This window comes from Lemur catta, chromosome 6 (genome assembly GCF_020740605.2).
Source record: "Lemur catta isolate mLemCat1 chromosome 6, mLemCat1.pri, whole genome shotgun sequence".
NCBI classification, from domain to species: Eukaryota; Metazoa; Chordata; class Mammalia; order Primates; family Lemuridae; genus Lemur; species Lemur catta.
In genome coordinates this window covers 13,359,368-13,374,535 of record NC_059133.1, presented here as the reverse complement: position 1 = coordinate 13,374,535, position 15,168 = coordinate 13,359,368, and the positions used below count along the sequence as shown (strand labels likewise).

Genomic DNA, 15,168 nt, shown 5'->3' with positions numbered 1-15,168 from the left:
CAACGTGGGTAGTGCAAAAGGAACCAGAGGCCATACACGCACGGATGTGCATGGCTGTGATCAACACAACTTTATCTACAGAAACGGGCGGCAGCCGGGTTTGGCCTGTGGCTGCGGTTGACCAATCCCGTCCTAGAACACAAGCTGTCCAACACAGACCTTCCCACTGTCTGGGGGTAACCACTGCAGTCCTCACACGGGGAGCCATGCACACAGTTGGTGCTCCCTAAATTCCTGGCAACCAGGCAACCGGTGGTCGTCTGGGGCCTCATCATTTCAACTGGAACCACCACCAACAACATTCCCAAGGGCGGGACAGAGAGGCCTTGGAGCAGATAAGACCCCTCCAAACAACAAGACCTTCCACCTCTTCCAGAACTCCCACTCGTCCTTACAACCCAGCCCCGGTGTAATCCCTGTGCTGAACTACCTCTAGGGTGAAGGTGGGCCTTTATTCCCCCTCCCTTGCATTCACTCCCTTTCCTTTAGATGCAGTGCCTCTGTTTCCACCAAGGAGTGAGCCTGTCCACGTTGCATGCCTTCCTAGTGGGATTCTCCACACTGGTTTCTGCCCTTCTCAAACCAGTAAGCATGTGGCCAAAGTTGGACTAATCAGCACTATTTCCGTGGAAATTGTGACTCGCATCACAATCGCCAAGTTAAGCACTGAAAATGGTGAGGGCAGATCCTTTCACCAGTGAGGGTGCCATGAAGATTGTGGATTGTTATTTTTGGCTACTCAGATTCCTGGGGATGCGCTGGATCCTAATATTTTCGAAATTGATAATTTGGGGGCGGGGAGGAGGTGGTGGTTTGTTTTTTTAAAGCTTCTGATCAACCATAAATTAATCAGATGTGCGTTCTGTTGCTTGCAGCCAGAGAAATCTGATGTGGCCTCCTAACTGGTCTTGCTGGCTCCAGAGAAATCCCTTTGTAGCCTACAGCCCCGGTGTCGTCTTTTATAAATACAGAGAAGATCACAGCACTTCTCTGCTCAGCAGAGAACAGAAGAAAATCCAGATCCTCTCAGCAAGGCATTCAAAGCCCTCCTTGCTTTGTCCCCAAATTTCTTTTGGTCTTGACTGCTAAGACATGCATCCTGTGCATACTTGCAGTTTCCCCAAACGTGCCAAGCGCCTTTCTTTCTCTGGGGGACACAGCCCCTGTTTGGGCAGACAGATATCTAGCCTGGGGTAGGCCGTGACAGAACATCCGAGAAGGGCAGTAAGGAGGCAGAAAGGGAGAATAACGATGTGCCGAGGGAGGTCACTGCCCTTGGGCGGAGGGGAGAGCAGCCGGACATGCATCTCTACTCCCCGTCCCTCCCGCCCCTGCCCTGCGGACTCACATGTAAGCCTTGTAGTTGGATCCGATTTTCTGGATGCGGATGTCGTACTTGGAGTCGATGAAGGCCTCGGTGGTGGCGTAGGTTTTGGCCATGGCCACCACGCTGGTGATGTCCTGGTAGTCGTGCTGGTTTTCCACTTTGATCTGTGTGGGAGGAAGAGGGGGTGAGTGCCACCCACCCAGCTTCACCGCCTACCCCGTGCCAGGACCGCGTGCTTCACATGCGGAGACGGATACTCTCGGGAAGGTCACCTGCTGGCTGCAGAGACAGACACAGGGAACAAATCACTGCCCTGCACACCTGCACGAGGCATGGAAGAGGAAGGGAGCAATTCCACTTGGGTGGTGGAGAAACGTTTATAGACAAGATGAGCTCCCAACAGGGTTTGGAGGAATGAATGGGGTTTGCGGATGGAGTGAGCAGTGGGTGGCTCTGGAGAGAGGGGCGGCCACACGGGGCCGGGCCACGGGACGGGGCCGTCACGAAACAGATCATGGACGGACACAACAGCTCTGGGAAGGGGCTAGGAGTTTAGCCTGAATGTTCTGGAAAGCCACTGGAACAGGGAGAGGAGTTTAAATAAGAAAGTGGCTTAATTCAGGTTTTAGGAAAACCACTCAAGCAGTTGTGTAGAGGACTGAATGGAGGGGTGTGGTGTGGGGTACGGAGAGGCCAGTTAGAGAGAACGGAGTATGTGCGTGTGTCGTGTGCATGTGTCGGTGTGTGCATGCAGGTGTGTGTATGTAGAGTTTATGGGAGGTGTGTATGTGGTGTGTAGTGTGTGGTGTGTTTGCATGTCTTTAATGTGTATGTTGTGTATGTGGTATGTTTTTTGTGTGTTTATGTGGTGTATGTGTGTGTGGTATGTTTTCTGTGTTGGTGTGGTATGTGTGTGTGGTGTACAGTGTGTAGTGTGTGTGGTATGTACTTGTGTGGTGCGTATGTGTGTAGCGTGTGGTATACGTGTGGTGCATTAGCTGTGTGTGACGTGCTGTGTGCTGCACGTGTGGTGTGCGGTGTGTGGTGCCTGTGTGTGCATGCGGGGTGTGTGTGTGTGCGTGTGCAGGCGTGCACTGGAGAGCACAGCTTTGCTAGGCCAAAGGCCTGGGGGAGAAAGTCTCACTGTTTACTGAGCTGAGGCCAGGAACATGGGGTGGTGTCCTGGGGTTGGGGAGAGGTCACAGGAGATCTTCCAAGGCCAAGTGCAAGGACGAGGCCAAGGCTCCGTGACAGTGATCTCGAGATGGAGCAGAGGCTGACTCCAGCTGCCGTGGACGGCTGGGCCAGCTGCTATTGCCTGCTGGCCGTGGGGGCCCTGCTTGTTCAGATGTGGCTCCCCCTCCCCTGTCACCATTGCCCAGGCAGCAGAGGAGTTCTGATGCTGGCCCAGAGGTGGGCAGAGCCCAGATCCCCTCGGAGGGGCCGGGGCTGGGCGGTCCGTGTGGGAGGGTGGGAAGGGTGGGGTTGGTCCTCAGGGCCGCACCCTCCCGGTTCTCACGTCCTGTGACCTCCCTCCCAGCCTTGTCCCATCTGTCCTTCATGCCTCAGCACTGACGACGCCCTCCCTCCATGATGATGCCCACACATTTGTACCCACAGCACCGCTGACAAAGGGCCTTCACTGTTTTCCGAGGGACCCAAAACAGGGCCGTGAGCAGGCAGGCTGGGCATTAGTGCCGTCTTTTAACGGATGTGGAACCTGAAACTTGTCCAAGGCCACAAAGCAGCTGAGCGCAGAGCTGGGGATGCAGCTCTGGGGCCCCAAGGCACAGCTTTTCCGGGAAGCCCTCAGGGTACCTGCAGGTGCCTGCCTGTCGTTCTTCCTCAGCGGACACAAACAGCCACCTGGAGAGGGGCTTGGCAAGCCGCCCCTCTTCTCAGCTCTCCGCGAGCCCCAGCCTCTCAGTGAGGACTGAGTTCCACCTTGCAGAGAAAATGACGCTGACCCTGCCAGAGTTCCCTATTTCCCATCCCTTTGCAAACCCCCCAGATTTCCACTTCTTCCTCCCAGCTGCGCTCGCCGCAGTGCGCCTGCTCCCTGTGCTCTAGGTCTGCTAAGGCTCTGACCGCTGGCTGTCCCCACTTCCTTTAGCAACAGGATCCCTAAATTTTAGGGAAACCCACTCTTCTCACCTAGAGATTCCTTCACCCCAGCCTCCTGTACAGGTAGATGTGACCGAGTCTCCAAGTTCTGGCCAATGCAAAGTGAGTAGACGTGATGCAAGAAACCTCTGGGGGGATGCCCTGAAGATGAAGAGAACCTTTCCCTTTTCCTTCTTCCCTCTGGCTGGGATGTGGACATGATGGTGTGAGCAGGAGCAGCCATCTTGGGCCATGAAACAGGAGCTGCAGGTTGAGGATGGCTGAGTCTAGAGAGATGGAGGGAACCTGGATCCCGAACGCTGCAGAGCCCCCATCAGCCCGTAACTATATGCTCAGACTCTTACATGCGAGAAAGAAACCTTAATCTTGCTTAAGCCACTGTTAACTGGATCTTTGTTATTGCAGCCTAACTGTATTTCTGCTATGTATTTTTAGTCTCTTGCTTTTCGTTGATTCTTTATCTTTCGGATTAATACGATCAAGGATCCACCACTCTTCTCAAAATGTTCCTGCTTTTCAGAAGCTCAGTCACTCCCCACCCTCTGTGTCTACATCCTCATTTCCCACTCGCGCCTAAGCCCACGCTTTTCAGGTTTTACTCCCCACTGTCCCACGGAAGCTGATTTGGCAGAGGTCCCCCTTGTCCTCCTCGCTGGGGAAGCCCACAGAGTTCCTCGGGTCCCCATCCTGCCTTGGCACTCTGCAGCATCTGAAACTGGTAAGGATTTGAAATTTGGTTTCCAGACCACTCTTCTATTTCAGCTCTTTCCCTTTCTTTCTGGAAACTTCTTCACAGTCTATTGCCTCTTCTTCCTCCAATGCCCCCTTGGGGTTTCACCCTCAGCCAACATTTGGGGTAACGTGGAGGGGGTTGGAGTTACCAAAATGAAAGAGTGGGGTGAGAGCTTGCAGGGACAGCTTGTCTGATTCACAGTGCTGTCCCTGGTGGCTTTGGAAAGAACCAGAAGTTCTGCTGCACCTTGGTTTCCTAGACAGCACAGGCCCCGGCATCATTCTCCTCTCTTTCTATAGCCATGATGCGCTCTGATATGGGGGGCACAGGACCACCCAGAATGAACTTTGCACCTCCCGCCCCCTGGCATCTTTGGATGGTGATGTGACCATGCTTGGCCAATAGGATGTGAGCAGAAGGGGGCGTGGGCTTCCAGGCCACAGCGTTAAAGGGAAGGAGGGGGCTGCGCGGTCAAGGACCCACCACTGGATCTCGGCGAGTGTCGGCTCAGACCCACACCCACTTTCCCCGCCCTCTTCCCACTGGCTGGAACGTGGCCAAGCACAACACAGCGGGCACAGATGATCAACACGACGGAAGGAGCCCAAGTCCTCGAAACCCAGGTGGTTCCTTCCGTACCAGCCCTGGGCTGCTTCTGCCTAGACTGCTAGGTGAGAAGGCAAGTTCTAGCTTGTTTAAGCCATTTTAAGTCTTTGTCATGGCAGCTGAACTTTATCCCAATGATTATACAAGCCTGAAGTGCATTTTTGTTGAATGCCTCATACATTCTTCTGCAGGGTAGACAAAAGAGAGCGAAGAGAGAAAGTGTAGACCCGGTTTAGGTAAGCAGCAGTGAGCCCGGCCTCCCTCGGGAACACTCCTCTCCCATCCCCGTGGGGCGGTTTGGGGCGAGGGGCCATCCCACCTTCTCCACCAGTGAGCACGTCACCCAGGTCCCCCTCACACGGGCCCTTTCAGAGCCTCAGGAGAGGCCCTGGCCAAATGTTTCTAACAACGTTATGTTCTTTTCCTTCCAGAGGACTCTCAGGTTCTGTGACTCCCAGGCTGCATAAAACCCAGCTGCCCTCCTGGATGGACAGTGTCTGTCCCCGTTAGACTGCGAGCTTCTCCGGGACAGGCGGCGAGTCCTGTTCCCAGTGTGGCACTGCTGCCTGGCGCGCTGCGGATGCCCAGCACCTGTTTGCTGCGTTGAGTTTAAGGAGCCGGAGGAGGAACTTGGGAGGGCAGCAGGGAAATGGGAGAGAAAATCAGGGAGCTCAGAAACAGGCAAAGAAACTATGTTTTAGGCCGGGCGCGGTGGCTCACGCCTGTAATCCTAGCTCTGGGAGGCCGAGGCGGGTGGATCGCTCGAGGTCAGGAGTTCGAGACCAGCCTGAGCAAGAGTGAGACCCTGTCTCTACTAAAAAAATAGAAAGAAATTATCTGGCCAACTAAAAATATATAAACAAAAAAAAAAAATTAGCCGGGCATGGTGGCGCATGCCTGTAGTCCCAGCTACTCGGGAGGCTGAGGCAGTAGGATCGCTTAAGCCCAGGAGTTTGAGGTTGCTGTGAGCTAGGCTGATGCCACGGCACTCACTCTAGCCTGGGCAACAAAGCGAGACTCTGTCTCAAAAAAAAAAAAAAAAAAAAAAGAAACCATGTTTTAGGGAAACGTCTTTTGCAAGGCGAATGGGCTGGCTGCTACACTCTCAGAGTTTCCGCTTCCATCACGAGTCCCTGGGAACCTGACCAAGTCTGGGACCCCGGAGAAGGGGGCAGGTGGTCTGGAGCCCGGGTGGGTGGGCGCCGGAGGGGGCTCTGGGCGGTGGGGTGAGAGGGCAGGGGAGGCGGCGCGAGGCCGGCCTGGGCAGGGAGTCTTGGCGCTCTGCTTTATTTACTGGCTGAAACCCCTCCAAGGGCTCACAGAGACAGGCTGAAAACAGGAAGTCCTGAATGAGCTGTGATCCAAGATGACCCATGTGCTGCGCAGGAGCTGCGACGGGGCCCCGTGAACGCGCTGACCCCAAGACTCAGACCCACACCCACCCGTCTCCCTCGCCCTCTTCCCTGCTCTCCGGTGGCCTCCCCTCCCCTCCCCTCTCCTCCCCCTGCTTCCTCCCCTCTCCTCTCCCTCCTTCCTCCCCTCTCTTTCTCCCTCATCCTCCTCCTCTCTTATCCTCTTCCTCTTGGTTTTAATGCCATCTGCCTCCCTCTTGTGTCTCTTCCTCCATTTTTCTCCGGTTGCTTCTTTCTTCTCTTGTCTGTCTCACCTCTCCCTCTCATCTCCTTCGGTTCCCCTGACCCTTTCTCCTCCTACTTGCTTTTCTTCTGCATCCTTCCCCCTCTGCCTCTCCTTCCCCTCACAGTGTCCCCACTTCTCACCCTCTCTCCCTCCTGCGTCCTGAGCCGCTGTGCCTTCCCCATGTGCTCCTGCACACCTGAGCCCGAGCAAGGAGGGCAAGTGGAAACAGAGGCAGAGAAACCCAACAGAGGGGTTGGGATACAGTTCAGAATCTTCCGAATGGGATGCTCAGAGGCCTCCTATTCCCAGTTCTAACCTGGGGTGGGAACGCTAGCTACATCCTCGGTAGACCGTGTACTGTTTGCTTGAATATCTCCGGTAACAGGGAGCTCACTACTGGGCAAGGCAGCTCACTTTCCTTTAGGGAGTCTGCAACTTGTTCTACTGTATATCACACCGAGAATGAATGAGTGCTCCCAGTTATCCCACGGGATAAATCTTAGCCTGCCGCCTTGTGTCTTCTCTTCATCCACTTGAAGAGAGCCACACAGGTGTGCATAAGTCACTCTCTCCTTAAGGCACTCCTAATATGAGCAGGTTCTAGATCCTTTAGTATCTTGAAATGCTCTCATTTGATAATCTCTTAAACTATGCAGTGCCCAGAATGATACAACATACTTTAGGTGTGGTTTCACCGGCAGAGATCAGAAAAGACTTGTCTCCTCCATCTATCCAGAATACATCCAGCTTATTCCTGCCTCAGGGCCTTTGCACTTGCTGTTCCTTGCCCGCATGGCTCATGGCTCACACCCTCACTTCATCCAGACCTCTCCTCCAGCATCAAGGATCCACCTCTCCTTCTCAGAGCTGTCTTCCTGACCACCGCATGTGAGGTCACCCCTCCCACCCAGCTGTCCTCACTCATGTCACCTGCTTTATTTTTCCCCATAGCACCTCCACCACCATCCACACTGCTATCTCTTTGGTTGCTGTCTTCCTTCCCTGCCATTCCAAGAATGTAAGCACTATAAGGGTATGGCTGTATTTTAAGCACCTATAACAGTACTCAGGGAAGAACAGGTGCTCAATAAATTTGTTCAATGATTGGATAAAATATACCTATGTGTTTACAGATATGTATCGAGTGCCATTATATCCAGATAATTATTGAGTATTTCTCTCAGATACTGGAAGCTGGGGATACAGCAGGGAACACAAGATTTATGATTCTTATCCGAATGGAGTTTTGAGCCTATTAATTATCTTGCTTCTATTACTGCAGCTTAGTACAACGTTAGCTTTTCCAAGGTCCATATGGAGCTCGTCGAGGTCATTTTTAAACACAAGACCCTGCTAATCCACAGCTCCCAGAGGAGGACAGTACATGGTCAGCTCTCATGTTTACGTCTGTCCTCCTGCCTTCCAACATCGGTCCTGTCATCTGACCTGTTGACGACCCCTCTCAGCTCTGTGTCACTCATGATTTTGGAGGGCTCGTCCTGTGTCTGGTTCCAGCTGTTTGACCTTACTACGTTACTGCTCTGAGCTTCAGTTTCCTTATCTGTAAATGTGATAAAAACAATTACCTTGAGGATTGTTATGGTTTTTAAAAGAAATTATAATGAATGTCAAAGGACCGGCCTAGCGTAGAGTCTAGCTCCTTCTAGGTATTCAGCAAAAGTCGGTTTTCTTTAGTCGGATAATTGTTGAGATTCTTTGCTGACATTGAGCTATCCATCAACACTTTTTTTTCACACAATTATTCATCCAGCTACAAGTCTATCTCCTCTATAATCCTCCAACTTCCATATCTCTTCTGTGGTCTGTGGAATATCACAAGGCTTATTCAGCTCATTGCAGAGGTTCTGGAACATATTAGATGTTTTTAAAGTATTTATGGGCTAAACAAATGACTGGGCCAAATGGCCATTCCTCTGAGGATTAGATGATGATTAGATTCACGCATTCATTCAATCATTCACTTATCCATTCTATAATTATTGAGCTTTTGCTAGGTGCCAGTCACTGGGCCACATGTTGGGGACCCAAAATGAGTTTTTAAAGTATTTACATTTTTATGCTACTTGTTCTAGGAAGGATTTGTGGTAAATTTCAAAGGCACATAATGTACAACACGATACTTAAAGTTGAGCAACAGCGATTTTACTTATTAAAATCCATCCTAAAGATACAATGGCAGAAATATGAAATGACACGTACACAAGGCTATTAATTGCATAGCTATTTGTAGAAGAAATTTTTCTGTCCATACTTAGGCTATATTCTACACTCTCAGAGGTTTATAACTTTCGTCATAAACCTTGGAGGACCAGATGAAGTCAGAGATCCTGCAGAAGTGGCCAGGTGGCCTGGAGCTGTGAATGAAGCTGGAAGGATGGTGGGTTGGTGCTCTGGCCAGAAAGGGCATTTGGGACAAGAAGGCATGCAGGGCCACGCAGGGCAGGCTGCCACCAGGGCGGTGCACTGACTGCTGGTCTGCACGTCTGTCAGCAGGGGACAGGCTGCATCAGCGGCCATCCATGCACACAGTGGAATACTCTGCAGCTGTGAGAAGGGAGTGAGGAAGGTCTCTGTCCACTACTGCAGGGTGATGTATATACTGCTATGGAGTGAAAGAGGCAAGGTGCAGAATAGTGAGCCTAACATGCAATCGTCTGTTAAGAAATTTTTGGGGGGAATGTATGTATTTGCTTACAAAATGTAATGAAGGGATAAAACAAAAACAAAGGAGAATGGTTATCTACAGCAAGGAGAGAATAGGGGGAGATGACAAGGATGGAAGTTAGACCTCTCTGTATGTACCCTGCTTTTATAACTGTGACTTCGGAACCATGTAAATGTGGTTACATAACAAAACAAATCAAGTTGAGAAAAAAATTTCCTGAAAATAGAAAACAAAATAGAGTGACTCAGCCTAACGATGTATCAAGCTGGTGGCTTAAACATACAGAGCAGAATGATTGCAAGTGACTTGGTGGCAGAATGCTGAGCCAGTGAATCTCTGTGCTATTCCAGTTGCTTAGATGAATTAATGTTGCCTACAACTCATGGTATCATAATATACTTACTTGACTGTCCTTCCCACTAGAATTTATATTCTTAACAGCCTGATCAATAATTGGCACATGGTAGATGTTCTATAAATATTTATTTAACCATATTAAAAAACCCCAACGCAACAGTAACTATACATCCCTAGTGGAAAATAGCCAAAGAATTTTTAAAAACTGCTAGGAAATATAAAATTCTATTCAGTTTGTTAGTAATAATAATGGGTTTGCTATTTTAAAACCATTATACTAGCAATAATGTTATTGTTATTAGGACCCAAGATTTTTACGTATAAAAGAGACACAATTTTAAATCAAAGAAATTAAGTAAAAACTTAGTCATCTAAAATTTACATTCAATATATCAGTATGAATTTATGATGTATTTTTCTCTTAAAAATGTATACGTATTTTCTCCCGTGTCAACCAAAAAGGCAATGACCAACAAAATGGCAATGAACATATTTAGCACTCAGATTGTGGTCTCTAAAAGCCATTATTTTACTGAAAGGCTACCAGGGCTCCTCGGGGGAAGGACTGATTCCAGGTTTGGGGCAGGAAATGCAGAAGACGAGCTTAGAACATCTCATCATGCTAGAAAGAGAAAAGCCATCACGTCAAGAGGACACATAAATCAACCTGAAAGGGATCCCATTAGGCCGAGATGGGGTAATTTGAGTATCAGAAGGAATAATGATCTCAATGGATTGAAATATATCAGATTGTTAATAATCAGTGACAAAATGTCATTGGTCATCTTTGGGACAGGCTAAGACACTATCTCATTACTCTGAAAAATGAGTAAATAAACAGATGAAGAAATGTTCTTTTTTGATGAATTCCAGCTGATAAATGCAGGAGTAAGAGAATTTGTACATTATCCTTCTGCAATCTCTAATGCAGTTAACAGATTGAGGCAACGGTGATCAATGCCAAAGCCACCGGGGACAGGCTCATGGGGAACTTGATAATGTGCGGATCAGGCAGATGACACTTGAACTCACAGATCAGTCTTAACATCTCTAAAGAGATACCAGCAAACATGACTGCGGCTTCAGATACCGTGGGAGAGAAGCACACACCCCCACCTGAGGGAAGTATTCTTGCCAAAACCCACAATCTGAATCCGATGAAATCTCTGCATCTAACTTCTAGTTTACAGGAAATGCAGGTGGTAAAAGAACACCAAGGAGCTGAATTTAGAACGCAGGAAATTCTTAAAGGAAAATGACCTCCTTCTCACTAAATAAATGACAAGGGGGGAAAAAAAAACCAGAGGGAAGGGAACTGTTACAGATCAAAAGAGACTTATGCCACACTAACCATGTGAATATGGAGGCCTTGTCTGCATACAATGAGAACAAATCAATTACCAGGGGGTTATTGAGCACTGAGCATATATTAGGTGATATTAAAGAATTATTAAGTTTTTAGGTGTAATAATGATATTTGGCTACATTAAAGAAAAAAGAAGATTTTATGTGTTACAAACACATACTGAAATGTTTGTGGGGTGAAATGAAGTGATAGTTGGGATTTGCTTTAAAATATTCCAGTGATCCACAGGGACAGGGAGTCGAGGAGAGGTTGCAAGGACGGAGGGGACGGGGCTTGGGCAGTGACTGCTAGTGGGTATGGGGTGAGGAAATCGTCTCCGAATTATATAGGGTGATGGTTCCATTTTGTAAATATACTAAGAAACCCACCGAATTATGCACTTCAGAAGGGTGAATTTTGCAGTATGGGAATCAGATCTCATATTTAAAAAAAATGAAAGAAGTACCCAGTGGTGTTGAGAGGAAGTGCGGAGGTGTGTGTGTGAAACAAAACTGACCATCAATGGATAAGGGGTGAAGTTGAGCAACTGGTACAGGGGGTTCCAGTTCACCATTTGCTCTTCTTTGGTGTATACTTGAAAGTTTCCATAATAAAAGGTTAAAAACAAGCAGGACCAAAAGAGGAAGACAAATAAGGGTGAGGACATAAAATTGTACTTAGAATGAGGTTAAAAGTGCATATGGTAATGTCTGGCCAGGGGCGTGACTATTGAAGAAAAGGAAACTTTGGTCAGTAACAGGATTCAGTCTCCCTAAGAGGAAAAGAAACTTGGTGCCTAAGAGAATTACGACCATTCTTGTAATAAAACTGGATGACTTTCTCCCGAGCTCCGCCTACAGAGGACACTGTGACATGGAACAAACGTCAGCCTCAGCAGTGCTCTCTGATCCCTGGATACTTGTTATAATACCCCTTGGTGTAGGCTCCTGTCTTAGCCTGCTTGGGCTGCCATAGACCGGGTGGCTTGAAAAATGGACATGTATGTCTCACAGTTCTGGAGGCTGGGAAGTCAAGGTGCTGGCATGGTCGGGCTCCGGGCAGGGCTCTCTCCCTGGCTCGCAGGTGGCTTCCTTCTTGCTGTGTCCTCATGTGGCAAAGAGAGAGTGTCAGCAAGCTCTCTGGTGTCCCTGCTTATGAGGACACTCATCCCATCGTGAGGCCCCCCCCTTCCCCCCATCGTGACCTCATCTAACCCTAATTACCTCCCATAGGCCCCATCTCCAAATAGCATCACACTGGGGTTAGGGCTTTAACACATGAATTTTGAGGGGATACAATTCAGTCCATAGCATATCGTGTCCTCTCCTTAGACCATGATTCAAAGAAAGCAGTTAGCAGAGGGCCAATAAAATGCAATCCAGTGATCACTTTGATCCATTTTTTATAAAGCTTATTTTTTATTCGAAAAAATAATATAAATATGTGGCAAAAATAGTCAAAGACATAAAAAGGAAATCTGGGGAAAAATAAATCTCTGTCTTATTCTAAACCCCAAGCCTCCTGATGATAAGATTTCTTTGTTCTTTTTTGGAACTATCCTCTGAATATAATAATGTTGGGGGAGTGTGCTGTGACAGAGCCTGTTACAGCCGAGACCTGGTGGACTCACACATGTTGAAAGATGGTCAAGATGCTGGAGATTAGGGAAGAGTTTTGAAATGACGATTTCTTTGGAAAAAGTTGTGCCAGCCTAATCTGCACTGCTGCTGTGTCGGGTATGAGGTTCTGTGGGGCATCCAGAGAGTTGAGAGGCTCAGTGGACCGCGGGTGATGCCTGCCACAACACCTGCAGGTGGGCATCACAGCCTCTGGGGTGGGTCTGCAGCCCAGAGTTTGTCCCAGGCTTAGAATGCAAGTACGTCCCGTGGACTGCAGTGGGCTGTGTGGGAGAAAGGGCAGCTTTGAGCCACTTAAAATCTTACATAGGGCAGCAGCAGCTGAAGGTGAGACATTGCCACCTCCACTGCCACCACCTGGGTCCATGCCAGCATCATCCCTCCCTGGACCACTGCAATCATCTCCTTTTACAATGGCTTTTGCCCAGGCCACATGTCAGATTGATGTCCTCAGCATCTCTGGAGGTGGGCCAAGCCATCAGCGTTGGCTGAAGCTCCATAGGCAGATGTGTGCAGCCAGGCTGAGAAGCATGATCCCACACAACCTGGTCTGACCATCTCTTTCTTGTACTCAGCCAAACATGTCTCTGCCTCAGTGCCTTTGCACTTGCTATTCCCTCTGCTTGGAACAGTTTTCCTGAATACTATCCAATGGCTGCTTTCTTCAGATTTCATCCCAGATGATCCCTCAGCAGTGGCTTTTCCAACAGCCGGATGTACTATAGTGACTCCTCCCTGCCTGCTGTGGGAAGTCTCTACTGAATCACCCTGGTTTATTATTATTACTTTTTACCACCATCGACTATCTGAAACTACTTGTCTGTTAAGGTGTTTACTGCCTTTATCCTCTATTAAAATGTAAGCCCATAACAACAGGGACCTCCATGTCTTGCTAGGGAGGCAATACAACAGAGTGCTTAAGAATGCAAGTTCAAGTCCCAGCTCCATTACTTACTTGCTGCATGGCCTTGGGGAAGTTACTTAATCTTTCTGTGTCTCACTTTCCTCATCGGCAAAATGTGGGTAATTTGAACATTGTATTGTTGTTGAGCCTTCAATGAGATACTACATGGAAATGGTCTCAAAGAGCACTTGGCTTATCACGAGTGTTCAATAAATTTTATAACTATCACTATTATTCCTTCTTATGCCCCTAACACCCAGCATAGGGCTTGGCGCACAGTAGGTCCTCAAGAAATATTTGCTGAAAGAATGAATGAAGGGGCCAGTCACAGGAATTGCTGGGGGAAGAGAGTGTAGGCAGTGGAAAAGGGAGGTGCAAGAGCCCTGTGGCCCATGCTGCAAGAGACTCACAAACCTTAACAGAAAACTGAGCCTCAACATCTTCTTACAGCAGCTGAGGGCCAACAGCGACTTGTGCTTGTAGAGGGGCCATCCCATCTCTCCTTAGAGGTGAACACAGGGAAAGGGGCCAAGATCCTTCCCAGAAAATCGTTTAGAATCAACCCTGGTAGAGCAACACATGGGAAACTGAAGTTCACGGCCCCATTCCAATCACCTAGAAAACATTTAAGGCAAGTGTGGCCAGCAACTCGCCCCACCAAACCCATCTCTGTCCAGTCTCCATCGAAGGCTCAGCTTGGACATGCTCCTTCCTGGTGTGATGGCCAAAACACGCTTTTTTTTTTTTTAATAACGATAACTACATGAGGTAATTTACTGAACCATGTTATTTACACACCAGCTAAAAGTCGGGAGGACGTCTACCAACAATAATAACCGTAGGTTCAGAGCAGTCGCTCCGTGGTCTTTCTTTCTGGCACTAACTAGCTGGCAGGGTCAGCTGGCTATTTGGGCCACTCCTAGCTAGAGATAATGAAACCATATCCCTGGCACACAAAGGGATGCTTGTTTTTCTGTTTTAATAACAGGAAGGCATGCGTCCAGCTCATTCCAAAGTGGTATCAGCTCGTTAAGAAACTAGTTAGATGGGGTGAAGAGGGACAGGCTAAATCTCTGTTTTACTTCCCAGGAAATTCTTAACCAGTCTTGCACTTCGTAGCCTCTCAGGGCAGGATTAAGTATAAGTTCTGGGTGAACAACATTAATGTCAGGCCATGCTCACAGAGTTTAGCGCAGAATCGATTCCTGAGCTCACATCAAAGGCTTAGCAGAATTAAAGGCAGTTGCAGAAACCCTAACGCAGAGGCTCCCCAACTTTCTCGGTTCACAGTGACCTTCTCAGGAATTTTTTCACAGCATTCCTAGGCTGCAAGAAGTACTAACCGGTTTCACGTATTAAGTGATTGGAGCTAAATAGCTTACTAAGTACTTATGTCCTAACAACTTAGTAACCGTTTGAAAAAAACAATGCACCTAATATTTTGATTTCATTCCTAAATAACTATGATTACTTATTAATAGGACATGTGTGCTTGTTGGGCACTGCACAAATTCCCAAACCCTTAAAATCAGATTGGTCACTGTCACCCTCTTATTCCGCATGGATTTTCACATGATACTTGCTTTGTAGCACAACTACCATGACAAACCCGACTTCGCAAAGATGGGACATCATGGAAAGCATTGTGATTTAAGTTAGAAAACTGTGAAATTACTTTAGCTAGTAATTTGCAGATATTGAGAATTGCCCTGTTTCCCCTGAAAATGTAAACTATACCTCGCTACCCCCGTGAGTCTGTGTTTGCTCTGGGGCGTCTCAGTACAGAGTTTGGGAGCTGGGGCCTGACGCTA

General features: G+C 48.4%; 1 protein-coding gene across 1 annotated transcript in view; it reads right to left on the bottom strand.

The window, feature by feature from the left end:
• Positions 1-15,168, bottom strand: part of SYN3 (synapsin III) — a 409,534-nt gene that overhangs the window by 21,450 nt on the left and 372,916 nt on the right. The window contains exon 8 of the mRNA XM_045553009.1: positions 1,349-1,491. Coding sequence (XP_045408965.1) covers positions 1,349-1,491 — 143 coding nt within the window. The remainder of the gene's footprint in view (positions 1-1,348; positions 1,492-15,168) is intronic.